Raw genomic sequence first — 27,923 nt, 5'->3', positions numbered from 1 at the left:
ATAGAAGTGATGGAGAGGCTTGAAAGTAGATATACAGGGAAAATGATCTCTGCCTCCACTGAGACTTGAATAGGAGAAATAATAATAAAAAATTCTGAGAAAAGTATTTGAGGACAAATTTATAACTGACAGAAAGGCCTGAAAGTCTCCAAATGACTTACTAAGGGAAACAGTGGGGTTTGCTTCACTGGAGTGTTTTAAGGAAAACGTATTATCTCCTTCCATTTCTGGTTTCATGTCTGTTCTCCCCAATGGCAAGTGTACTTGGAGCCCCTCCTGGCCCCATAAGAAGATTCTATGGTCCTGATGAGATTGTGTGCATTAGAATCACCTCTCCTGGTAAGGAGACGCTAAAGGGTACTTGAATAAAATATAAAAAATTATGAAGGACATAACAAAGGCCAATCAATCCTTCTTTTCCCCAGACTCATAATAAACGAACAAGGGTTATTTGATGAAATTAAAGAGTAGCAAATTAAGTGCTAATAAAAGGAGATAGTCGCTTATGTAATTCATTGCCATAGGAGGTCACAGAGGCAACTGCTGTGGCTGGATTAAATATGGGGATGGATAATTTTATGACCACTAATGATCCTTTTAGAGTCCTGGTGTGGTGCTGTGGGTTAATGCGTCAGACTGCAAAGCTGTTTGAACTTCAAGGTTGGCAGTTCAAGCTCACCAGCTGCTCCTTGGAAACCCTATACAGGGTCACTGTGGGTCGGAACTAACTCAATGGCACTTTACAACAACAACAATAAGCCTTTTAGCAGTTGAGGCTGGTATCATGAGAGAAGTAATCCTATTACATTCTCCAATAGATGATGTGCAGGGGGCCTCTGGCTTCCTGGGTTCTAACCTTTGATGGGGATTTAAGTATTGGTTTGAATGTCCTGAGGTTCTTAGGCATACCACTCATGGTTCCATTTCCAGTTTCTCTTGTGACAACCCAAAAGGTCTTACTAATCAAAAGCAATTGGAATAGATGTTGGGAGCCATTCAACTTGAATGCTACCTATGTGTTAGCTAATTTTCTTGGATTAAAACAAAAAATTCTGTTGGGGATATAAACATTTAGACAAATAAGTACTATTCAGTGCGATGAGCACTGTACTAAAGTCTCATGATATAAAGATGCAAAGGAATAGTAATGGCTTAACCCAGGATTTACAGGAACGGTTCATAGAGAGGTGACATTTGAACTGAGTCTGGTTCAAATGTCCTGGTGTGGCACTATAGGATAAACACTGGACTGTGAACCACAAGATCGGCAATTCAAACCCACTAGCTGCTCCTCGGAAACCTTATACAGGGTCACTATGAGTTAGAACTGACTTGACAACACTTAACAACAAGAGTTCAGTATACAGGCAAGGTATGGAAGGGCATTTTAGGCAGAGAGAACAAACAGCATGCACAAATCCAGAGACAGGACATGCCATCATGTGTCAGTGAAATTCCAGTAGTTTAGAAAGGCTATGTTGTGTTGTTGTGTGCAGTGGAGTCGGTTCCGACTCATAGTGACCCTGTATAGGGAACTCTGGTAGTGTAGTGGTTGCGAATCGGGCTGCGAACCGCAAGGTCAGCAGATTGAAACTACCAGCTGCTCCGCAGGAGAAAGATGAGGCTTTCTGCTCCCGTAAAGATTTACAGCCTCGGAAACCCTGTTCAGGGTCGCTATGGGTCAGAACCGACTCAGCAGCACGGCACTTAACAACAACAACATAGGGTTTCCAAGACTCCACAGCACATAACAACAACAACAACAACAATACCTCAGGATTACAGGAGAGAGAGGCAGAAGATAGGGCATGAGAAGGAAGAGGGAGCCAGATGCTAGAGTCCTAGAATTGTCTGAGAACTGTTTCCAACAGTACTGCTTCCAGTGAAGATGGTGGTGGTGGGTGGGGCAGAGAAAAAGAGGAGGAGTTTAGAGGACTTGTTATATGACTGATAAAGGGCAGCCCCACTATGCCTTGCCCCACCTAGTCATTGACTTCCCCTTCTGACTACTGTCATCAGCTGCTTGGTGGGGAGCCTTGTATTGCACACATTTTTACTGTCTGCCAGGTACCATCTTTGTCATGAACTTAATCACTATTATTAAAAAAAAAAAAAAAGAAGAGCCCCTGTTACTTTAGTAAGAAGGAAATTCCTGTAAGTCTTAAATTAATTGAGGTCAGCCTAGTGTAACTGTTCCCTTGGGATTTGCCTAGAACCAGATCAGTCTTCAGATGAGGAAGAGGAGGCAGATTTCGTTTGCCTGACCTTAGGCTCTGAATTCCCTTGACTCAGGAAATACGCAGGGAAACATATACTGTCTTTGAAGAGCAGATGGATTAAAATGTTAAAAATCTGTTTTGCTGAATTATTTCAGCTAACAAAGTAATTTAATTAGGGAAAAAACCCCTCTAAACTCTGCTCATTTTTTAGTTATATTTAAATAAAAATATTGTTACTCACTCAGACTCTTTTTAACTTGGGGGTTTTGCACCTTTAATTGTTGTTGTTGTTGTTGTTAAGTGCCATCGAGTCGGTTCCGACCCATAGCGACCCAGTACAGGGTTTCCAAGGGGTGTAAATCTTTACGGGAGTAGAAAGCCTCATCTTTCTCCCGCGGAGCGGCTGGTAGTTTCGAACCGCTGACCTTAAGGTTCACAGCCCGATTCGTAACCACTACGCTACCAGAGCTCCTTTGCACCTTTAATAATGATACTTTAAAGAAGAATCAAATGGAGATAATTATGATGCTTTGTGATTATGTGTTTTGTGGTCTTCTCTTTACTGAAGATGCAATCACTTCATTATGTGTGTTTTAATTCAGTAGAATGTGCAGTCAGTTTTTTTTTTTTCCTTAATAATCATTTATGAAAAAAATCGGGACATACGTTCTAATGAATAATCTTTTCCACAGTCGATTTTCAAGGCTCTTCTAAGAAGATGATTCCTCAGGAACATGGAGTTGCTACTGGGGTATAGAAATATGGTTAGTTACCTGCTACAGAAGGCAAATGTACATGTGCTCAGTTTACTGTGACACCACATATACTTTAGAGTGTTACTGGGTGTAGTTTAAATACATGTGCACCAGACAGTATATTTAGTGTTAGACACTTAAAGATGAATAAGATCATGACTCACAGCATAATAACTGCAAGAGACAATTCTACCATGACGCCTTGCTGAATTAAATACAGTTTGATATGTTCTCTCTTAGAGAGGTATATATCTAAATGCTAGCTCTACTTAGGAAACTGACAATGTTACATAAAGCTAACATTTAGGCAGAATCCTGTAGAAATGTCTTGTCACCTGGAAGAAAATGAAAGGTGGGAATGAGATAGGAGAGGGCATTTCAGAACACAAGAAACAGAGGTATCTTCTGGAATTTTGAATGGTTGTGTTTGTTTTCTGCCCTTTTTCTAACATTTACTATGTCAGTTGTTGTTATTTCTAGAACATTTTGAAAAATTCTCCTTTGAAAAAGAATGGGCTTACTGTGTCAATATGTAGTAGACATTAATCTTGTCAGTCAGGGGTTGGTAATCAAAGATTCCTTTTAGCTTCAACATTAATTCATTGAAGGATTTATTAATAGTTTGCTCTCCTGGACTGAACACTCACACTTAATAAGTCTTTGCTGTCAGAAGTGAGGCACATGGCATGGGTAGCACATTTTCCCAATTTTAGATGTGTACGTGCAGTGAATCAATAGCGTCTTTTGGTTCCAAATGTACTTTATTTTAAAGGAAGCCTGACTTTCCAAGACTGGGCTTCCTTCATTAAGGTTACTTATTTGTAGTTGTGTGAAAGCTAAACATAAGCTTTTAAAAGAGTTTTGATGCCAAATGATAAGTGTATCCTTTCCAAGACCATATAAAAATAAGGGAGTATATTTACTAAAACTGTAAGTTTTAAAAAATGTTGTTCTTTCTCCTTTAGATCTTAGCTGGATCTCCAAAATACAAGTGAATCAACCAGCAGTTCTGAGGCGTGCCGAACAAATCCAGGCTCGCAGAACCGTGAAGAATGAGTGGCAAGTAAGGATTCTTCTTGAGCCTTCTATTCCTGTATTTTACAATGCGTGGTCTCTTCCCTCAAGGCCGCAATATTGAATTTTGTTCAAGATGCATCTAAACTTAAGATTGCAGCTGTCCATGACTTATTTTAATAATTCATATGTGATGATGATAGGTTGAAGAAAGATAACACATTTATCCAAACAAGTTAAAAATCTTATCACTCTTGAGTGGCAAAACCGCAAATGAATTTGAGACATCTTTATTCATGAGTGAAGTAAATGGCATATTTTCGCAACACATTTATTCAGTTTCTTAGACATGCCTTCTTTGGCTGTCTCCTGTTTTAATTTTAAAACCGTAGCATGTAAAGCTGGTATGTCCACTGTTGAGACCCTTAGGTATAATAGTTGACATTCTTTGACCATCCTGTTTACTTTGTTATTAATTTTCATAAATCATTTTTCAATGCATGATGTTTCCAGGAGTACTTGTGGTCAGCATATTCTTCGTTTTATACCAACCAAAGATGTGCTATGCACTGCAAGACTGAAAGAAACTCAGTTCATTTTACAAGTGAGATAGAATATTGTTAATGAATCCGCTAGGGTGACATTTGACATTTTGCTCATTCTTGGAAGTATTCTGGCTGGAAAGATAGAAGGAATTAGTTGTGAGCTATGAATGTTGCTTTAAAAATGGAATTGGGTTAAACTTTATATAAAAAAAAAGGAAGTTGGAGTCTCTTATTTTTATACGATCTCATCCTAGATGCCAGGACTAGAGGTAAAATGTATAACTAAGAAATCTTCTTACTCCCAAGTTCTCCCACATCGTGGTGAGATCTAGAAGACTTGATCTATTAGGGGTTTTAAGGTGGAATAACTTTAGAAGAGAAAGATTCTTTTTAAGACTAGAGCAAGATTACTCCCACCTCCTTTTTTTTTTGTTTTTAAATTGGATAATATTTACCGTATTAATCACTCTTGAGCCATGTTTATATAATATAGAAGAATGATATGCCTTAAAACAATGTAGACATCAGAACTTAGCAACTCTTATTCTTATAATTCTTTAGCTATATTGAAGATTAATTTTTTTCCCTTATTTTAATTTTTTTCAAACCAGGCTGCTTGGCTCCTGAAAGCTGTTACCTTTATAGATCTTACTACACTCTCTGGTGATGATACATTTTCCAATGTTCAAAGACTCTGTTATAAAGCCAAGTATCCAATCCGGGAAGATCTCTTAAAGGCTTTAGATATGCATGATCAAGGTGTGTATAATCTATCCAGTGTTTATCTGGTTATAATACTAGTCACTATTTTAAGAGCAATATAAGGAGCTCTGGTAGCGTAGTGGTTACGAATCGGGCTGCGAACCTTAAGGTTAGCGGTTCGAAACTACCAGCTGCTCCGCGGGAGAAAGATGAGGCTTTCTACTCCCGTAAAGATTTACACCCTCGGAAACCCTGTACTGGGTCGCTATGGGTCGGAACCGACTCGATGGCACTTAACAACAACAACAACAACAATTAAAGGTGCAAAACCCCCAAGTTAAAAAGAGTCTGAGTGAGTCGGAACCGACTCGACGGCACTTAACAACAACAACAACATAAGATATAGATGCCCTGGTGTGGCGCTGTAGGATAGGCACTGGACTGCTAACCGAAAGGCTGGCAGTTCAAACCCACCAGCTGCTCCTTATAAATGCCTATACTGGGTCACTGTGAGTTGAAAGCAACTCACGGATACTTAACAACAACAACAACAGCAACAGATAATTATAAAATCCATAAGAGAAACTCTTGTCATGTGTGCACAGACACTTCATTCTGATTTTTCTGTGAAAAACAACAGGGAGAGAATCTGCTTCTTGTTTTTAGGTCAGTTCTTTTCATCATGAATTAAACTTGCGGGTAGAAAGTTTCTTTATATTTTTTTTCCAGTTCATCAGTTTTGAAAAATTTCTATCTAAAATACTGATTCTGATTCCCTAGCTGCTTGTGAAAAAGCTGGTCTCATTACTTAATAATCACATCTCATACATAAAGTATTTTCTGTGAGTAAATGAAATACTTTTGAGAATAAAATGCAAATGGAAGATATTGAATACTTGTAGATTAGGTTAGATCTTTTGAAAAAAGCCATATTCATTCCCTTAGCATACATGAGAGAAGGGACTTTCTAAAGTTGCCATAAATTTAAAACCTTCACATTTTAGAAATGGAGTGATCTCTGAGAGTCAATCCCCTTATATTCTAAATAAGGAAACATACCTAGAATGACTTTTCCAAGATGATATGCCGTGTTGCTGACTGGCCTGGCTTTAGGAGCCAGATCTCATTTTTATAGAAGGATGCTTCTTGGCTCATGAGTGCTCGTCTGTAGTGAGTGCGAATTGAGATGTTGAGTTAGCCCAATACAACAAGTATTTTATCCCAAATAATTTATAGAATATTTATAGACCTAAACAATACTACAGTTTAAAAAAATGTATTTATCATGCTTCTTTTAAGTTGACAATAATACCACCACCCTATTTGTAACATTTCAAAGTAGTGACTTTGTATGTCTTACGATATTATGTTTAGTAGAGGCTATTTGGAGTCCTGGTGTGGTGCTGTAGGGTAAAGCACTGGACCATAAGTATCGGTGGTTCAAATTCACCAGCCATTCCTTGGAAACCCAATACGGAATCTCTGTGAGTCAGAACTAAACGGCACTTAACAATAACAGAAAAGGCCATTTGACTTTATTGTGCTTTTTAAAATTTCAGAGTTATATCCTTTCTGGGCTTTCCCTTCTGTTTTGGATTTTGTTATTTCTTGCAAAAAGACGGAGTGTGTTTTTGTTGTTAGGTGTCTCTGCATAATTTTTTGACTCATAGCAACCCTATGTGTCAGAATAGAATTGACCTTAGGTATTCTTGTCTGTAATCCTTACAGAAGTGGAGCACCAGGTCTTTCTTCCATGGAGCTATTGGTTGGGTTCAAACCACAACCTTTTAGTTAACAACCAACCGCTTAACATTTTGTACTATCAGAGCTCTGTCAAAGAAGGAATTCAAACCCACTGCCATTCAGTCAATTTCAACTCAGAGTGACCCTCTACAACAGAATAGAACAGCCTCTTTCTTTTTCCAGGACTGTAAATCTCAGCTTTCTCCTTCAGAGCAGCTAGTGGGTTGAACCTCTAAGTGACAGTTAACAGCTCAATACTTAACCCACTATGCCACCAGGATTCCTTGGAAGAAGGAATCCAAAAAAAACCAAACCCAAACGCGCTGTCATTGAGTCAATTCCTATATAGGGTATCTAAGACTGTAAATCTTTATGGGAATAGACAGTCTCATCTTTCTCCAAAAAGAACGAATGGTGCTGGTGGCTATGTGCCATGGAGTCTATTCCAACTCATAGTGACCCTGTATTACAGGGTTTCCACGGCTGTAAATCTTTACAGGAGCAGAAAGCCTCATCTTTCTCCCATGCATCTGCTGACCATGAAATTAGCAGCCCAATTCGTAACCACTGCGCTACCAGAGCTCCTTAAAAAGCGTTAATAGAATTCGTTAAATGTCATTTGGTTGTTCCATCCTATGTGGTCTTACTTTTTTCAAAATTTTACAGTTCGTTTGTATTTCTTTACCCACTCTCATACTTGAATGCTGCAGAAACCTGGATTTTTGCTATCTACATGAAATAAAATAGTCTCATTGACCACCATTATGTTTACAGGTTAGGTATTTTCAACAATGCTATTATATGAACCTCAAAGAACATTGTATCAAACTTGTTTTAGTCTATAGCTATAATGATAAGAAAGTGATTCATGTTATTGAGAAGTAAAAGGGAATGTGAAAAGTAAAAACCTTTCAGTTTGTTACAGCATTAATTCCTGTCAATGTTGAAATATAAATAATAATTAAAAAGCATATTGTATCCATTGAACTTTGTATAAAATAGGCTATTATGATTTTTTTCCTTTGTAGGCATTACTACAGCTGCTGTTTGTGTTTATCCTGCCCGAGTATGTGATGCTGTCAAGGCTCTGAGGGCTGCAGGCTGCAACATTCCTGTAGCATCAGGTAAAATGGATTGTGGCCTTAGCTATTGTTCTTTAGCATGTATCCAGCTCTTCGACTCAGACATTTTAGGGTATCATACATATTTGTATTCCATAATTTTAACTTTCTATATTTCATCAGTTATAGTTAGTCATTATTTTAGTATTTATTAATAGCGTAGTGGTTACGAATCGGGCTGCAAACCTTAAGGTCAGTGGTTCGAAACTACCAGCCGCTCCGCGGGAGAAAGATGAGGCTTTCTACTTCCGTAAAGATTTACACCCTCGGAAACCCTGTACAGGGTCGCTATGAGTTGGAACCGACTTGACGGCACTTAACAACAACAACAACAATGGCCTAGTAAGTAGCAGATACTCTATTATGTCTCAAGAATGCAGAGTTATATCCCTGACCTTAAGGAAACTCATTTGGTTAAGAGGGATGGCCAAATTAAAAAAAAAAAAAAAAAATCTCATGATGCGAGATGATCCATATAATAGTAGAGATATGTAGAAGACACCGTTCTAACTCTAATCAGGGAATGACTTGTTCTTCAGAGGTTGTTTAATAATACCCAGAGGGTCAGGGAATGCTTCATAGAGGAGGTAACACTTATATTCAATCTTAAGAATATAAGGAGGAGTTTGTAGTATTGATAAGATGGGAAATGAAATATTGGTCAGAGGAAATCACATTTGTGAAGGGACAAAAAATGTTGAGGGACTGAAAGTAGTTTGTAAATGTTGGATCATAAAGAAGTGTGAAAGGAGAGAAATTAGAGTTAGGAGGTGGAGAAGCAGATTTGCACTACACCCTGTAGGAAGTGGCACATTATGTGCGACTTGAGCTTTATTCTGCAGATGGAGTTTTCAGCAGAAGTATGACATGGTCAGCTTCCTGGGATAGTAAGTCAATGAGAGGTTGTTGTTGTTAAGTGCCATCTGATAGCAGTGGACAAATTGTAAAAGGGTAGAAATGCAATTAGGGAGACTCATGACATTTCACGTGGGAGATAGAAGATGAAAGGGAGCGGGCACTTCAAGACTTAATTATATAGCGTGGAATCAGTAGGGCTTGGCATGAGGGAGAGGAAAATCTTAAAAGCTCTAGGGTATCTACATGTGTGTGAGTAGGTAGATACACAATTAGATTCGGCTTCTAATAGAATCCTGGTGCTTTAAAAGAGAAGTCTATAAAGAATATTTTATAGACTAAAGTCTATAAAATATTAATTTATTTTATCAGGGATACATCGGAAGAAGCATAGTATGTAATATTTATATATGATCTATTTGTGAGGATTCCCAAAGTACCTGGCAGTTATACCTTTGTGAACCTTAATTTCTCATCAACCTCAGCCAGCTCAGCTTTTCCTTTTACAATTGGGAAATGTGTTTTCCTCTAAGGTGGCCGTTTCAAGGAATTTAATAACATCAAGGAGACACAATAGTTAACTTTAGATGTGGGAATGGAATGAAATATTCACATGTATATATTTTTAAATTAACTTTGACAAAAATATAGTAATTTAATTTTCTGTCTAGTTATACCTGCCTCTTCCTTTCCTAACTCAATCCCCACCCACTTTTTGTGAACTGTAAACATGGTGTGGTGGCATCTGACCTTCTCTAACTTCACGAGGGGGTGAGTCAAAATCAACATTAGTCCAAGGCTGATTCCTATTAGGAGGAGGTCAGACATAACCTCCTCTCGCCAACCTTTAAAATACAAGCCGTGCTCTTCCCCCTACTCCTCTAGCCCCCTTCCTACCACATACATAGCACTCTCCTCTGCTGGGTTCAATAATTAATTACAAAGGCCACACAGAACTCATAGACAGTACTTAAGACCATGCGGTTTATCAGAGAAATTACAGGTTATAGTTTAGGATCAGGATTGACTTAGGATACAGTTCTTGGATCAAGACAGCTCCATCTGAGTTGTGTGAGAGAGGCAGGCCTCTCTCTGGCCCTTAGCCCATTGGCCACTGCCCTGCTCAGGCAAGTGTTCCAAAGCTCCGTAGCTCTGCCAATAAGTGCCTGGAGGCACCCCATGTCTTCTGCAAGCCTTGGCACTCAGTTCTTTCACTCCCTGGACCACTGTAGTCACCTTGCATCATGATCTGGGAAGCCCGCTGCATTATCTTATGCTGGTCTACTGGTTTTCCTAGCACCACTTCTCTGTTGTAGTTTCTTGCCATTTCATATTGTCTTTGATATTACCGTTTTCTCTCTCTGCCTCTTGGATATAGGAGTTTCTCTACACAGGGACTCTGAGTCCAAATGATGCATTCTATTCCTGGTTGATTTTGGTGGTAGTGAGGTCTTCCTTTCTGCCTCTGGGATAACCAATACCCTTGTTAGTTTTTCATACACCATATAGGCATGGTCCCACCCCCCACAAGGGTGCCATGCATCTTATTTTCATTTTAGCAGGCTGTCCAATCACCATGGTGGGCCACATGCATCTTACTTGCATTGTTCCCTCCAGTCATTTTGAGGGTGTAAAAAGATCATGGTGAGAAATGCCTTAAAAAAGCAAATCATTGCACCACAAGCTAACTGCTGTGGACTGAATAGGTTATTTTTCTTTCTGAATTCTTTTCATTTATTCCTCTGTTTGAGGAGCCTATACTACAATTTACTTGTAACTGCTGGAGAGATTCATGAATGAGTAACTCAAGAAATACAATGATAACCAACTGATCAAGGGTAGGGTCTAGTGCTCATTAAGACAGGGCTGCAGTTATTATTTCATGACAATTATTGTGCTGTCATTTTTGTTGTTGTTATTGTTAAGTGCTATCAAGTCGGTTCTGGCTCATAGCCACCCTTTATAGGGTTTCCAAGGAGTAGTAGCTGGTGAGTTTGAACCACTGACCTTGTATTTCACACCGACCTTGTGGTTCAGTGCTTTATCCTGCAGTGCCATAAGAACTTCCTAATATGTATGGAGTCCTGGTGTGGTGCTGTGGGATAAGCACTCAATTGCAAGGTCTGTTGAACTGTGAGGTCAGCAGTTCAAACCCACCAGATACTCTGTCGAAACCCTATGCAAGGCCGCATGTTGCAGGACCGACTCAATGGCACTTAACAACAACAGCAACACCATTGTGACAATAACGTAATTATTGCTGGTTACTTAAGACATTCTCATGAACATCTGTGCAACAACTTAATTTGATTTTCTGGAGGATAGGATGCTAATATTTCTCCTAACATCAACACTGTGAAATAAATTTCTTTTTCTTCACAATTGCTTTAAAGTATATGCATGAAGTTTTTAATTCATTTTTTTTTGGTCTTAATTATTTTTAGAAACTGATCAATTGAAATTTGTTTTTCCTTTCACCCTCTCCTCCTTTCTTTATTTAAAAAATCTCTTCTAGTGGCCACTGGTTTCCCAGCTGGACAGACTCATTTGAAAACACGACTAGAAGAGATCAGATTGGCTGTTGAAGATGGGGCTACAGAAATCGATGTGGTAATAAATAGGACCTTGGTGCTGACAGGCCAGTGGGAAGGTAGGTCTTTATCCTCACCTGAGAAGTAGTCACAGTTCTGCCCTAGGGGTCAAATGGTGGGGACCTGGTAGGAGGCAATGTTTTTGGAGGCCAGAGGATGAAGATTATAAGTCACGAGTCAGAGGATTAAGCTAGGAGAACACATGGCTAGCTTGCTCATCCTCATGCCCCTTTTAAATCTAAGCAGTTGCCAACCTGCATGAACATTTTGGGTCCCTTTGAGTGCTTAGGTAAATAGTTATTTCTATGCAGTAGATTCATGAACTTAAAAAAATAATAATTTTACTATGATACTTTCTTTTTAGGAGGAAAAAGTAACTAATATTTTATATTGTTTTGTTATTTAATACGTAAATCATTTTAGTTAAGTATTTTTTGCAGTGCTTATGTGTGATTAAGGAGAGGTCCCTTATTTATGTTAATTGTAAAAGATTTTGAGGATGGAGTGTTATGAATAGTCTGCTTAGATTTTCCTAAATATGTTTTTACTCCTAGTATCGGTAGCATAAAGCTCCTGTGAATATCATTTGATACTCACCTCTGAGATTCGTAAGTTACTATCACAATAGATTACAATAAGACATTGTCCATTATATAACAAGCTATTGTTTCTATGATTATATGTTAAAGAATCAAATAGATTTTACCTCTGTTTTAAATAAATTATTCATACTGAAGATGAGATTGTTGATAGTTAAAATAAATATAGCTTTCAGTCATTATAATAAGTAGTTGAATCAGAATCTTTTAATGAAATCATATGGTAAAGTCAGAATAATACATTGTCTCTTTAGATCTGTGTGTTCCAAATAAAAGGCATATTTTATTCTGATTTTAAAAGTTATACGTACTCATTGTTAACAAAAAGAAAAATCAGTCAATAATAAAGGAAGTAGAAATAACCCCTGATCACTTTGCTTTTTAGACTTTTTTCTCTTCACATGAATACACATACATCCCCTCCCTCTATTTTATTTTTTTAAAGTTTTTATTGTGAGTGATAGTTTACATGGGAGAACATCAGTTTTACAAAAATACATCGTTTCATTGCAATGATAACAGTCTTCTCCGTGCATCATCATTCAACAATATTTGCTTCCATTCCCTCTGTTTTTTTCTTTTGGATGTACACAAAAACACTCAGGAATATATAATAATATAAACAACCAAAGGCACATGCTGCAAGTCTGCCTCCTGGCCACAAGCACACAGCCTTTCTCTTTCCATGAGTCTAGAGTCCTCAACTCTTCTATTTCTCCATGTCCTCATCTCTGCTCCATCTCTAGTGTTGCTGCTTCTCTGGATAGGGTCCCACATTCGGCTTATGCTCTTCTCCCTATATGGTCCTAGGGTCCTCTGTTCCTGGATTGTAGGATTAACTACTCCCCTCTTTTTGTTACAGAACTTCTACCTTTACTGCTGTGACAGTTGCAGTTAGTCATGATAACAAATTACTCACTATTGAATCACAAGAATTTTATCCCCATCTCTTTTCACCAGACCCATCCAGATAAGATGAGAACTATTCAGTGGGGATTCTACCTTCCCCCCGCACACTCTGAAACTAAACTCCCTCTTGAAAACTTGTAAGTCGACTGACTACTTTGTGCCTTTATCACCCCCTTATTTTAGGTAGCCAATGTCTAAGTTGCCTTTCCCTATCAGCTCTGTATACAGAGGGGGATAGGATTGATACTTGGTGTGAAGACTTCTTCCCTATCAGTTGGTTTTCTTATAATTTTTATTTCTGTTGTGCTAATGTGCAAATGAAACTGGAAAATATAGTCTTTTAGCTTGAAATATTTGCTTTTCAGAGATATTATACTACTCTGTTTCCCATGCAAGGAGTCCTGGTGGTGCTGTAGGATAAGCACTGGATTGCTAACTGTAAGGTCAGCAGTTCAAACCTACTAGTTGTTCCTCTGGAAAGAGATGTGGTTTTCTGCTCCCGTAAAGATTTATAGCCTTGGAAACCTTATACAGGGTCTCTGTGAGTCGGAATTAACTCAGTGGCAGTGAGTTCTTTCCCCATGTAGGCCCATTGCTATTGCCCCACATCCTCATCAATCCTCATAATTTAAAAATATCTTCTTGTAGTTTCCGTTTGTATTTCTTGCATTACTATTCATGTGTATTTTGGTCAATTGAAAATTTTTTTGAATTATTGCAGATCTACATAAAAGTAGGTATCTCTTGTCCCATATATTAAAACTGGTTATCTGCTTTTAGTCATACATTCACTTAAGATTTAAGGCTAACAAAAGAGGGAAAGTAAATGTAATATTTACAAAGAATCTGGGAATGAAGTGTGTGTGATTTAGTGGGTAAGAACCTATGTACCTCTTAGGTCTTTTACTAAGCAGTTACGGATATGGAAATATATTTATATTGTAACCTTTGCTCCTGTCTATAGAACATGACTAATTGGAAAATAAAACACAATAGGAAATAGGTTTTGATGTAATTGGCCATCCTTTAATGAGCTAGAAATGGTTGTTTTTAACAGCTGATCTGATTTTCAGTAACATGTATTCATGAAAAACATAATAGCACATCTTTGTCCCAGAACAGATTTTTTTATTAACTCTTTTTTTATGGTGTCAATAACCCCTTGACCCAAAACAAATTGAAAAGGAACACTTAATACTAGAAATTAAATTCTAAATAAATACCTACAACAACTTAGGGCTTTTTTCACTGCATTATTTTGCCTTAATTTAGATTCTCAATTTGATTACATATTATAGTTTTCAGTGTCATGTTTTAGTATTAGCTGTTTACTAAAATATGAACCTCAGTTACATTTCTTGGAATGAACTGATTGATATTTCTGTCAGGTTACTACATGTTCAAATCCAGACCCCTCTCCTTTATGCACTGAGGAATGTAATGTACTTATTAAAGCTCAATAGGAAGACTCCCATTTTTAAAACCTAGCCTTTCTGCATACATTCTAACCATGTCTGATGGTCACCAGGGTCCATAGTTTACATTAGAGATGAAAGGATATTCAGATTCTTCTCCTCCGTTCTCCTTGGTGACAATTTAGAATCTCTACTCTTCTGAAGTCTTCCTACTTCTGCAAAGATTTAGAGTCTTGAAAACCCTATACAGGGTCACAATGAATTGGAACTGACTCGACGTCACTTAACAACTACAAGTCTTCTCAAACTTCCAACTCTTCCACCCACCATCTTTAGGCTCCTTCACTCTTAACAGATGATTTACCTGCTACTTCTCAAAGAGAATGTTGATACTGTTAGGGTGCTGTCAAGTGGGTTCTGACTTCCAGCGATCCTGTACACAACAGAATGAAACATTGCCTGGTCCTGTGCCATCCTTACAATTGTTATGCTTGAGCCCATTGCTGCTGCCACTGTGCCAGCCCTTCTCATTGGGGGGGTCATCTTTTTTTTGCTGACCCTCCATTTTATCAAGTGTGATGTCCTTCTCAAGGGGCTGGTCCCTCATGCTAACATGTCTAAAGTATGAGCAACTAAGTCTTGTCATCCTGGCTTCTAAGGAGCATTCTGGCGTTATTTCTTTCATCACAGTTTTGTTTGTTCTTCTGATAGTCTCTATATTACTTTTAATATTCTTCTCCAACACCATAATTCAAATGCATCAATTCTTCTGTGGTCTCCTTTATTCATTGTCCAACTTTCACGTATATATGAAGTGATTGGAAATACCATGGATTGGGTCAGGAACACCTTTGTCCTTAAACTGATATCATTGCTCATGAACACTTTAAAGAGGTCTTATGCAACAGATTTGCCAAATACAGTATATTGTTTTATTGATGGCTGCTTACATGAGTATTAATGGTGGATCCAAGCAAAATGAAGTCTTTCACAACTTTAATCTTTTTTCCATTTATCATGATGTTATTTATAGATTTCAGTTGTGAGGATTTTTGTTTTTTTTATAGTTATGTACAATCCATACTGATGGCTGTAGTCTTTGGTCTTTACCAGTAAGTATTTTAAGTCCTCTTTGCTTCCAGCAAGCAAGGTTGTGTCATCTGCCTATCACAAGTTGTTGATGAGTCAAAGAAAATAAACCCCATCAAGCAGGATCTCCCTCAAGTTCCTCGTATCAGATCTATGTTCGTTTGTGTCATCCTTTTCTTCCTCTTCTAGTGAATGCAGGTGCCTTTCCTCCTAAGTCTAATCCTTTCACCACGCTGCGGTTTCCATCTCCGCTCGTTTTTAGAGACCTTACTCCATTTATGAAGGAGCACCGGTGACTCACTGGTTAAATGCTTGGCTGCTAGCTAAAAGTTTGGTCATTCAAACCCACCAGCTGCTCCATGGGAGAAAAATGTGGCAGTCTGCTTCTGTAAAGATTTACAACCCCAGAAACTCTATAGGGTAGTTCTATTCTATCCTATAGGGTTGCTGTGATTTGCAATGCAGCTTGATGGCAGTGAGTTTTATTCCATTTATTAGTAATTTCCCCCCCTTGTATCTCCATTCTCTCTATATATGCCAAAATTCTCCCTAACCCTCAACTAAGTCTCTTTGCTTCCTTCAGCTGAAAGTCTAGAAAGAGGTGTAATTACTTATCTCCCTTGTCTCCCTTTCCTTTCATTTATTAGCCCATTTAATATGATTCCTGGTATAACCAGTATCTGAATCTGTCCTTATTAATACTAATTGACTTCTCATTTCACTGTGTCCAAAGGATGGTCTTCCATTCTTTAGTTTGCAGCAACTTTTGGCACAGTGGACCATTTTCCTCCTTCTACAGATACAAGAGGCCTTCAAAGTATTCACAGAAAAATTGCATTCTCTTTTAATCCTATTTTCCACAGACTTTTTAAGCCCACTCTCTTGTTTTAGTTCTGATGACTCTGCATTTAGATTTCCTCCATGCTTCTGATTACTCCAGTGTCTCATTTGCAAGCTCCTCCTCTGTCACTGCTGACGTTCTGTCCCAGCATAACTACTCCTCAAACACTCTCTGCTTTTCTTTAAAACCTCATCTCTTCCCTGATTTTAGTTACTAAGATTTCCACACCTACTGAGCTCCAGAACGGGGGTCTGTCTGACTCTACAACTCATACACTTCCCCCACTAAACCATGTTGCTTTTCATTGGTCTTGTTCACATCAGTAAACCATTGCCCTCAATGGTTGCCCTTGACTCATACCAACTCTATAGGACAGGCTAGAATTACCCCTTTTGGTTTCCAATACTGTAAATCTTTACGGAAACAGACCATTGCATTTTTCTCCCACAGAGCTGCTGGTGTATTCGAACAGCTGACCTGTTGGTTAACACCTCAAAGCTTAACCACTGAACCACACAAATAAATATTCAAAATCAAAGAATCTAGACATTTTAGAGAGAAATCCTTTAAAGTGCTTTTATATACTTGACTTTTTAAACAAAATCTATTAAATGCAATTTAATTTTTCCTTGATCATTCACAAATACGTATCAATGATTGTATTATCCTGGATGTTCTCAGGGGCTACTGAAATCTATGAGATGACTTTCCCCACAGCGAACAGTCCATGTTGTGCTGTTTTGCTTTTTGAATGTGTATCTTCTTTTTTGAGGCCTGGTTAACATCCTCCATTGCTAACTAAAGGTTTCAGGTTTTAGTCAGCCTAGAGGCTCCTTGGAAGAAAGGGCTGGCAGTCTACTTTTAAAACTCAGTCATAGAAAGCCCATGGAGCACAATGGTCTGGGCTGCATTTTGTGTCACTGTGCATGGGGTCATCGTGCATTTGGGGCTGACTTGATGGAAGCGGATACAAATTTATTTTATTTAAATGTCTTTGTTATTGTTTTGCTGGTAAGATTTTACCTGTCAGGTCTTGTTGACTTCTTTCTGGCACTGTGTCTTTTCCTTTTGGCGTTTTAGAGCCTCACTCCTTTCCATCTGTCCATAAAAAATATATTCCAACTAATTTATAACTCAGGACAGGAATTTTTAACTTGGTAGAGTAGGACTTCAAAAGTTCATGGGAAAATAGAATTGAAAGATGATGGCACTTTTTTCACTAATGTTTTGAAGCCTCCTTGTATTGCTGGTTCTGTGAGTTACCTGAGGAACATTTTCAAATTTCTTGCCTCACAGAACTTGGCACATTCCCCAGGCCATGTGAAATATCAGAATTGAGGGTTGGAGAGAGGGAGGGCTAGGCTTCTATACTTGTATTGTGAAAATCTCTCTGTGATTTAAAAATTGACTCTCTACTCCCACTCTCCCCGGTGCCCTAACTTGGAGTACTTTTTAATTTTTTTTTTTTTTTTTTTTTTCAAATTTAAGGTTTTTATTGTGGATTGAGTGAAAGTTTACAGGGCACTTATACTGTCATGTTACCTGTTGTTATTGTTGCTGTCATTAAGTGCCATTGAGTCAGTTCCAATCTATAGCAATGCTGTATAGGGTTTCTTAGGAGTGGCTGGTGAGTTTGAACCACCGACCTTGCGAGTCAAACTGACCTTGTGTTCAAGTGCTTATCCTACAGCATCACACCAGGACCCTCTTGTTACTTAGCGCTGCTATAATAGAAATACCTCAGATGAATGACTTTAACAAACAAAGTTATTTTCTCACAGGAAACTAGAAGTTTAAATTCTGGGGCATCTGCTCTTGAGGAACGCTTTTTCTCTCTGTTGTCTCTGGAGGGAGATCCTTATTTTTTTTGGAGTTTCTGCTCCTGGGTGATAGTCATATGACTTGGCATCTGTGTTTCCCCATTTTTGCTTTCTTAGTCTGATCCTTTTATATTTTATAAGAGATTGACTCAAGACACACCTTACAATAATCCTGTCTTGTTAACATTACAGGGACAATTGATTCCCAAATGAAATGGTGACCACTGAGGTTAGGATTTACAACACTTTACAATTGTATCTTTGGGGGACACAATTCAATCTATGACACGTATTTTTAGTTCTTGGTTCTTCATAGTTTAGGTGGTGGATAATTTGCCAATTGTTAATTAATACACATTGTGTTTACTATTTGTTTCTGTATATTGTAGTTAGAAATGACTACAGTAGAGTTGCTTCTGACTCCTGTTGACCCTGTGTACAGTAGAACAAAACACTGCTTGGTCCTGTACCCTTATAGTGATGCTGTTTAGGGTTTTTGTTTTGTTTGAGTCCTTTGCTGCTGCAAGTGTGTCAGTTCATCTCATTGATAGTCTTCCTCTGTTTCACTGACCCTCCATTTGACCAAGCATGACGTCCTTCTCCGGGGACTGATCCTTTCTGACAGCATTTCCAAAGTATTAGAGATGAAATCTCACCATTGTTGCTTCCAAGAAGCAATCCAGCCATACATCTTGCAAGACAGATTTGTTTGTTCTTCTGACAGTTCATGGTATATTTAATATTCTTCCCCAGCACCGTAATTTAAATGCATAATTTCTTCTTCTGTCTCCCTTTTGTATTTAGCATTGTTGTTGTTAGGTGCTAACTCATAGAGACCCTATGCACAACAGAATGGAACACTGCCTAGCCTGTGCCATCCTTACATTTGTTATCTTTGGCTCATTGTTGCTGCCAATGTGTTAGTCCATCTCATGGGGTGAGGGTGGGGGGTGGTGGCTTTCTCTTTTTCCTTTGACCCTCAACTTTACTAAGAACACCTGATCCCTCCTTAGAGCATATCCAAAGTATGGGAGACTAAGCCTTTCCATCCTCACTTCTAAGCACACCCTCTTGCTGTACTTTTTTCAATACAGATTTGTTTGTTTTTCTAACAATCCATGGTACTTTCAATGTTCTTCGCCAACATCATAATTCAATTCTTCTATGATCTTCCATATTCATTGTCCAACTTTCACATGCATATGAGGTTATTGAAAATACTATGGCTTAAATTTGGTGCACCTTAGTTCTCAGACTGACATCTTTTCTCTTGCACACTTTAAAGAAATCTTTGCAAGCAGATTTGTCTGATGCAATAATTGCTTTGATTTCTTGATTGCTGCTTCCATGAATGTTGATTGTGGATCCAAGGAAAATGAATTGTTTGACCACTTCAGTTTTTCCATCTATCATGTTATTCATTGGTCCGATTGTGAAGAAACTTGTTTTCTTTATATTAAAGTGCAATCCAAGCTGTAGGTTGTGGTCTCTCATCTTCATCAGCAAGTATTTTAGGTCCTTTTCACTTTTAGCAAGCAAAGCTCTTTATTTACATATGGTAGATTGTTAATGGCACATCTCCCAATCCTGATGGCATGTTCCTTTTCATATAGTTCCCCTTCTTGGATTAGTTGCTCAGCATACAGATTGAACAAATATGGTGAAAGAATACAGCCCTGGTGCACATGTTTCCTGATCTTAAACCATTCAGTGTAGCCATGTTCTGTTCTAAGGACTGCCTTTTGGTCTAAGTGTAGGTTTCATGAACACAATTAAGTTTTCTGGAATGTCTGTTTTCTCAATCTTTTCCATAGTTTGTTAGGATGATGCGTAGTTAACAAAGCACAAGTAAATGCCTTTCTGGAGTCCTGGTGTGGTGCTACTGGTTAATGCTCTGTACTGCATGGTCGGTTAGAACTGCAAGGTTGGTGGTTCAAGTTCATCAGCCGCTCCACGGAAACTCTACAGAGGGTTGCTATGAGTTGGAACCAACTCGACAGCACTTAACAACAACAACAACAACAACAACAAACATCTTTCTGGTGTTCTCTGTGATATCCCTATCTCCACGTCCTCTTCTGAATCCACTTGAATTTCAGGCAGCTCCCTATTGATGTACTGCTGCAACCATTTTTTAATTATCTTCAGGAAAATTTTAGTTGCATGTGATAGTAAAGATTTTGTTCAATGATTTCCACATTCTGTTGGGCCCCCCTTCTTTGGAATGGGCACAAATATGACCAAAAAATGGACCAATCAATTGGTTTTCCAGGTAGTTATCTTCCAAATATCATGGCATAGATGAGTGAGCACTTCCAGCCATGCATCATTTTTTGGAAACATTTCTGTTGATATTTTGTCAGTTCCTGGAGTCTTGGTTTTAGCCAGTGCCTTCAGTTCAGCTTGGATTTCCTTCACTACCATCAGTTCTTGATTATATGATACCTCTTCATGTAACTGAGCATTGACAAATTCTTTTTGGTACAATAACTGTATTTAGCTTGGTGTTGTTAAGTGCCATTGAGTTGTTTTTAATTCATAGTGATCCTGTATAGGGTTTTCAAGGAGAGGCTGGTTGATTTGAACCACCAACCTTGTGAATAATAGTCCAGTGCTTACAAGCCAAATCAGTTGTCATTGGGTTGATTCTGACTCAAGCAACCTCATGTATTTCGGAGCAAAATTTCAAGTTGGGTTTTCAATGGCTATCAGCATTCAGAAGTAGATTGTTGTTGTTAATGAGTCGATTCCAACTATGAGTCGATTCCAACTCATAGCGACCCTGTATAGGGTTTCCAAGGAGCAGCTGGTGAGCTTGAACCACCGACTTTGTAGTTCAAACGACTTTGCAGTCTGATGCATTAGTCCACAGTGCCACCCACACCAGGACTCTAGAAGTAGATTGTTGTTGCTGTTATGTGCCATGGAGTCGGTTCTAACTCATAGTGAGCCTGTACAGGGTTTCCGAGGCTGTAAATCTTTACTGGAGCAGAAAGCCTCATCTTTCTCCCGCGGAACAGCTGGTAGTTTTGAACTGCTGACCTTGCGGTTCGCAGCCCGATTTCGTATCCACTACGCTACCAGAACTCCTTAGAAGTAGATTAGTAGGCCTTTTTCTGAGGTGCCTTTGGAAAGGTCAGAACCACTAATCTTTCAGCTAGTAGCCAATTACTCATTAACTCAACTATAAGATTATTGTTGTTAAGTGCCGTCGAGTTGGTTCTGACTCAGAGCGACCTTGTATAGGGTTTCAGAAAAGCGGGCTGGTGAGTTTGAACTGCTGGCCTATGGTTCAAACTGACCTTGTGGTTCAGTGCTTCCCCTATTGTGTCACGCCAGGACAGGAGGCCTGATAATAAAGTGCTAAATCTGGAGAATTCAGATGGAGGTATATCGTGTAAACTCTTGTGAATAGGACAATTCTTTCTCTGGGAAGAAGGCTCTCTGTGATGAAGATAGCAGGTAGGGGCACTATGCTGGGATATAATTGAGGAGGGGGCCATCCATCCAGCCTGTGGAATAAGCCTAGTGATCATTAGAGTTGCAGTTAGACCGCCTCATCAAAATGGGTATGCTGTGGAGTTAGAAGGGAGCTAACACAGGGCGTAGCTGAGAATAGAGTCTTTGCATTTGACAGACCTGGGTTGTAATCTTGGCTCCACCATTTTGTAGCTCCTTCCTTTTGGACAAGTTACTTAATTTCCTGATTCTTCTTTGTAAAGTAGCAATGATGTTGTGAGATGTTGTCATTATTAGATGTCAGTTCAAGTCCGACTATGATGACCCCATGTACAAAACATTTCCCTGTCTTGTGCCATCCTCACAATTATTGCTGTGCTTGAGCCTGCTATTTTTGTCACTATATGAGTTCATCTAGTTGGAGGACTTCCTATTTTTTCACTGACCCTCTATTTTACCAAGCATGATATTCTTCTCCAGGGACTTGTACCTTACAATAGCATGCCGAAAGTAAGATTAAGTCTTGCCATACTTCTAAGGAGCATTCTGATTATACTTCTTCTAAGACAGACTTGTTAATTCTTCTGGCCATCCATGTTATATTCAGTATTCTTTGTCAACACTGCCATTCAAATGCATCAATTCTCTGGCATTCTCATTCATTGTCCAGCTTTATCTACATATGAAATGATTGAAAATACCATAAGCTGAGGTATAGGGATAATGACATCTTTTTACACAGTTATAATAGGGATTAAGTTAGATGGTATAAGTAAAATGATCATCTGGAAGGACCAGTGTCAACTGTAATTTTGTCTATTCCTTTCTCTTCTCTTTTCTGATGATGATAGTATATATTGTCAAGAGAAGTAACCATATGGCACATGTGTTGAGTAAATGAAGAGAAAGTCTAAAGACATGGATTTAATTTTATTTTTGTAATTTTGCTAATTCACACCTGGTTCTTGGGCAATTACTTCACTTTTCTCTGCTTCAGTTTAAATAAACTCTGAATGAGGGACTAGAATTCAGTGATCGCTGTAGTCCTTTAGAACTGTAGTGTTCTGTGATTTTAATTTTGGTGGTTTCATTGTCAGTATTGTTCACATGATCATTAAATGAAAGACAGTTTTCCTTTATGGTGGTATGGAAGTTGACATCAAAGTTGCATTTCTTATATAAACAGTTCTTTGAAGAAAACATTCATTGGAAAGATATTCATTATTACATAAATCTTTTTTGAGTGAATTTTGAAAATTAAATGTATTCCATGTTCTGTAAATGTACAAAGGTGTTCACTTAACATTTTTAATGACTTCTTTCTGATGCATATATTTACCTAATGTACTTACTGGTGACATGAAAATATTTTCAAAGTTCTGCCTTGTTTAGGAACCTTGAGCTTGGGACCTAGCGTTGCTTTGCTTGTCTTTGGAGACTTATTCCACAGTGGAGCAACAGCAGAAATGCCCCCAAAGATGATCAGGACTTCGATGGCATTTCCCAACATGATGTGCTCAATATAGCAATTGTAAATCTTGTTTGTTTCCTGAATCCAGATGCTTTGGACTCCCTTCAGTTCTTCAGCCCCAGAGTTGTTCTCTCCTAAACTTAAGTTTATGGAGTACATACCTCAAGATTAACTAGAGTTTTGTGAAATATTAGGGTCAAAGCCACAGGTTCTTCCTAAATCTCTCTTACACAAGTGAATTTTGAACATTCTGAATCTGGACAACAATTTTGTTTTATTTATTTTTTGCACAAGGAGTATGTTAGAAAGAACATCTCTGAGAAGAAATTTGTGTTTTTCTTTCTGTGGTTAAGCTGTTAATCATAATACCTTATTAGAAAAGCAATCACTAAGTTTATAGACACTCTTTGGAGAGAAATCATGAAATCTATAATCTGTGGTTTCTGTGTTTTGGAGGTTGTTTATAACAGAGAAATTCTGTAGATACTTATGGCAGCTGTAGACTTTTATAGTTTTTGTTTTTATGCTATGATTCTTCAAAACTTCAAATATTATTGACAAAAATGGCTGTGTTTTATCTCTTATAGGTTATTTTACTACCAGGTGTTTTAGCTCATCTGTTTCAGTCTTATAAGATTAATTAGTTACCTTGGTGGCTAAAAATTGTGTTCTTTGAACACTTTGTGACTTTTGCAGCTTAAGAGGTTGCTGTACAATTTCATACAAGTGTTTTACTGTACATATAAATTATCTGAAGAGTTAGTTTCAACCCATTCTTATGTAGCGTTGAACATCTTTCCGGTACTCAAACAATAATTGCTTATATATGTTCATTAACAATGATTTTTTAAGTACCTTTGAATAGCATGAAATACAAATGGAACACTTGAATTCCTATTTAAATAATAATTCTATATGTGAAAGCTTTATTAATATTGTTTTCTAGGACTGTAGAATTGCTCTTCCAGAGTTCTTAGTAGATTGCCAGCCGACTCAAGGTTAAGAATATACTTTTCTTTTAGGCAGAAGCTGGAGGGAAACAGGATAATTTAGAAAAAAGCAAAATGTTCTACACACAGGTTCCTGCTTATGTGGGGGATGTTGTGGAAGGTAGAGCCAATTGCTCACATTTTTGGGGTACTATTTAAAATAGATGGAGTATGATTCCCATACTTCCACCCTTTCCCATCCATTTAAGATCTACAATCTCATAAACACACAGACCCTTCCCAGTGTGGCTGAGTTGTCTGATGCCTGTCAGTGAGAACTTCATCGAGTCAGCCTCACTTATTTTTCAGCTGGAAATGGTGGACTGAAATGGGATTAAAGTCTCCACTTCTCATCACTGTGGCAGTAGTGGGTTTTGGGGGATGGGGGATAACTCTTCTGATGGTTGTGCCACTATATTGATTAAGCACTTACAATGTAATATATCCTAGCTTTCTAATACACCCACTTTCACTACTCCTGAGAACCTCATTATTAGTCAAAACATTTATTATCAGGTTTTTAATGTGACATCACTGTGCCAGCCATTTCTCTGGTGTATGTGTTTTGTTAAATTTTGCATTATTCTGACTAATTTGCAGTCATGGTGTTGGAATTCCATTTTCATTTGTCAGTCATCTTTTACAATAGCCTTTCAAAGTATTATTTTTCTGGTACGTGGCAAGAATTGTTCTTTCTTTCTTTTTTTTTTTTTAAATGGGGATTTTGCAGTTTCTGTAATGCTTGAATGTTTCACGATGAACAATGTATTACAGGTGACTGTGTGAGCAGAAAAAATAATAACTCTAGGCAATAAGATCATGATGTATGCAAAGATTTAACTTGTGACGATATTTACTGAAGTATTGTTTATTAAAGCAAAAAATCTGGATGCTTAAATACCTAATGACAGAAAAATGATTGAATAAAATTTTCATGTTATTTCAATAGAAGACTACTAATCAAAAATCATATAATAGATCTGTATGTATTAATATGGAAGATTTCCATTATATAGAGGGGAAACAGTAGATTAGAAAATAATATATAATTGTATTATTATACCTTATATAATCTCATTTTTTGTTATAAAAAGCATAGAATGACAGATCTACTAATCCTGAAAGCCTTCCCATAGCCAAAATATATAAATGCTATATAAATTACAGTAAACATGATTTAACTTTTATTTTTGAAATGATTTTAAACTTATAGAAAAGTTGCAAATATATATAAAACTCCTGTTTATTCTTTTCTCAGATTGCCCAATTTTAAAATTCTGTCATGTCCGCTTTTTTACCTTTTCATCATTCTCTTCAGATGTCTGTGTCTCTTCTTCCCTTTTTCTGGACTGTATGAGAATAAGTTCAAAAACTGATGGTCCATTGAAAGCTGATGACCTTTAAATACTTTAAAGTATGTGTTTCCTAAAAACAAGGACATTTTCATACAAGGCCTTAGTGGTGGTGGTGGTGGTTATGAATTGTAGAGTCGATTCCGACCCATAGCAACCCTGTTCAGGGTTTCCGAGGCTCTAAATCTTTACAGGAGCAGAAAGCCTTATCTTTCTCCTATGGAATGGCTAGTAATTTCAAACTGCTGATCTTGAGGTTAGCAATCTGACTCGGAACCACTACACTACCACAGTTCCTTAAAGCCTTAGCACCATGCAAATCTGAAAATGAGCTTTGATACCATTGCTGTTGCTAAGTGCCGTGAGTCAGTTCTGAATCATAGTCACCCTGACAATGTGGTTAGCAGTCCAGTGTTTTTCCTACTGCTCCACATGAGGACTCCATACTACCATTAAATCTACTTTGGTCAGATTTTTAAGCTTGTCCTCATAAAGTTCTTTGTTAGTCCCAGGATTACATGTCTTTTTGATCTTCTTCAATGCGGAAGAGCCTTGTTTTTTTGTAGAATGTACATCACTTTAGCTTTGTCCAGTGTTTTCTCATGATTAGATTCAGGCTATGTGTTTTAAGCAGGAATACTACAGTCATTTTATTGTTCTTTGCAGTGGAGTCACAGGATGTTGATTTGTGTTATAATTCATGATGTTACTTGTATTACTTGGCTAAGATGGTCTTTGTTAAGTTTCTTCCTTATAAAAGTAATTATTGTGGTTGTTTAGTGCCGTTGAGTGAGTTCTGAATCATAGTGACCCTGTATAGGATTTCTGAGGAGCAAGTGGTGGATTTGAACAGCCAACCTTGCATTCAAACTGATCTTGCAATCCAGTACTTATCCAGTACTTAATAGTTCCTATTTTAGTAAGTAACTAATATGGATGATGAGTAGAGATATGAGTATATGTTAATATTTTGTTTCTCATTCAACTTTTGCACACTAGTTTAATATCCGTTGTGATTCTTCAGTTATTACTCTGATAGTTGCCAAATGATGATTTTCTAATTCCATCATTTCTTCTGTACTTGTTAGTTGTCATTACATTCTTCTCATTCATCTTCCATCCATTTCTCTCTTCTTCCCTCTTGTGGATTCCTGTTTCACTCAGTGGTTTATAATCCATTACTAAAAGAAGCCTGCATAGCGTTGCTAAGATTGTAAATCTTTATTGGAGCAGACGGCTTCATCTTTTTCCTGAGGAGCAACTGGTAGGTTTGTACCACTGCTTTTGTGGTTAGCAGCCTAACACTTGACCCACAAGAAATTTATTACTATCAATATTAATTTTTATATTTAAATTTCTCCATAGTTGGTTAGTGGGTGCTACTTCAAACTGGCTCTTGTGCCCTTTTGACATATTCCCATAATTATCTGAGAACTTCCTTGTTTTCTCATAAAATATATTCCAGGTTTACCTTTGACTTTCTCTGCCCCCGTCCTAAAATCAACCAGTTTTTCTAAGGAGTTCTAGTTCCCAACTTTAGAAGAGTGGCATTAAGAAATCAAGATTTAGGTATTAGATGTGCTCATTGATACTGCTTCTAGGCCCTCTCAAAGGATAAATCTAGGGAATACTTGAATCTACACATAAATACAACACACAAACACATATCAACAAAAATACAACTATATATACTTCCATGTCTGTCTGTCTGTCAATATTTATCTATCTAGTTTAATTAAAATCCTTGAGTTATATGTATAACTTTCATTACAATCTAAGTCATCTAGTTTTTGTTTTGCTTTTTTCAGTTTTCCCAACTTCCATTTTTATGCCTTTCTTTCTTGTTAGTGAGAAATCTTGCTCCCATTATCCTCAGTTTAGTTTCCCTTGTATGTAACAATCTCTTTACCATGTCTTCTTGGCCTAACTTCACATAATACTCTGTCTTCCTCTGCTCAATAAGTTCTTTCCAGTGCCTGATATTGGCCATCCTCACTGGTAAGGCTGTTACTAGCTTACTCTGGGTCAACTTCCCTCCACAGTCCATCTTACCTATATTAGCCAAGACTGTCTTTATGTCAGATGTCAGATTCCTTCCATCTTTGCGGTAGCGTACAGCTGAGAATACCCTGTTCTCCTTGGCCCTGGCTGAGAGCCCCAACAGTGCAGAGGCACAATTATCTTTCTAAATCAACCCCAATAGGCTGTTGATCTTAGATATAGAACTGCCCACACTTTTAAAGTAAGTCAGTGTGTATCTTCATTCTACATCTGTTTATTACTAAAGGTGGGTCTGAGGGAATAACAATTGATTATTGTAAGAAGCATTTCAATACATCTTTTTTTTTTTTTTTTAATTAAATGTTTTTATTTTGCATTGAGTGAAAGTTTACAGGGCACATCATCAGCTTCATATTCAACCATTCATATAGCT

At 37.8% G+C, this 27,923-nt stretch overlaps 1 protein-coding gene across 1 annotated transcript in view; it reads left to right on the top strand.

The window, feature by feature from the left end:
* The first annotated feature begins 251 nt into the window (after positions 1-251).
* DERA (deoxyribose-phosphate aldolase (putative)) overlaps positions 252-27,923 on the top strand; it is a 118,655-nt gene continuing 90,983 nt past the window's right edge. The window contains exons 1-5 of the mRNA XM_006866065.1: positions 252-339; positions 3,940-4,037; positions 5,145-5,292; positions 8,007-8,102; positions 11,470-11,604. Of these exons, the coding sequence (XP_006866127.1) occupies positions 252-339; positions 3,940-4,037; positions 5,145-5,292; positions 8,007-8,102; positions 11,470-11,604 (565 nt within the window). The remainder of the gene's footprint in view (positions 340-3,939; positions 4,038-5,144; positions 5,293-8,006; positions 8,103-11,469; positions 11,605-27,923) is intronic.

Source organism: Chrysochloris asiatica, unplaced genomic scaffold (genome assembly GCF_000296735.1).
Source record: "Chrysochloris asiatica unplaced genomic scaffold, ChrAsi1.0 scaffold00086, whole genome shotgun sequence".
NCBI lineage: Eukaryota > Metazoa > Chordata > Mammalia > Afrosoricida > Chrysochloridae > Chrysochloris > Chrysochloris asiatica.
Note: the sequence above shows the minus strand (reverse complement) of the source record. Positions and strands in the feature narration are given on the sequence as shown.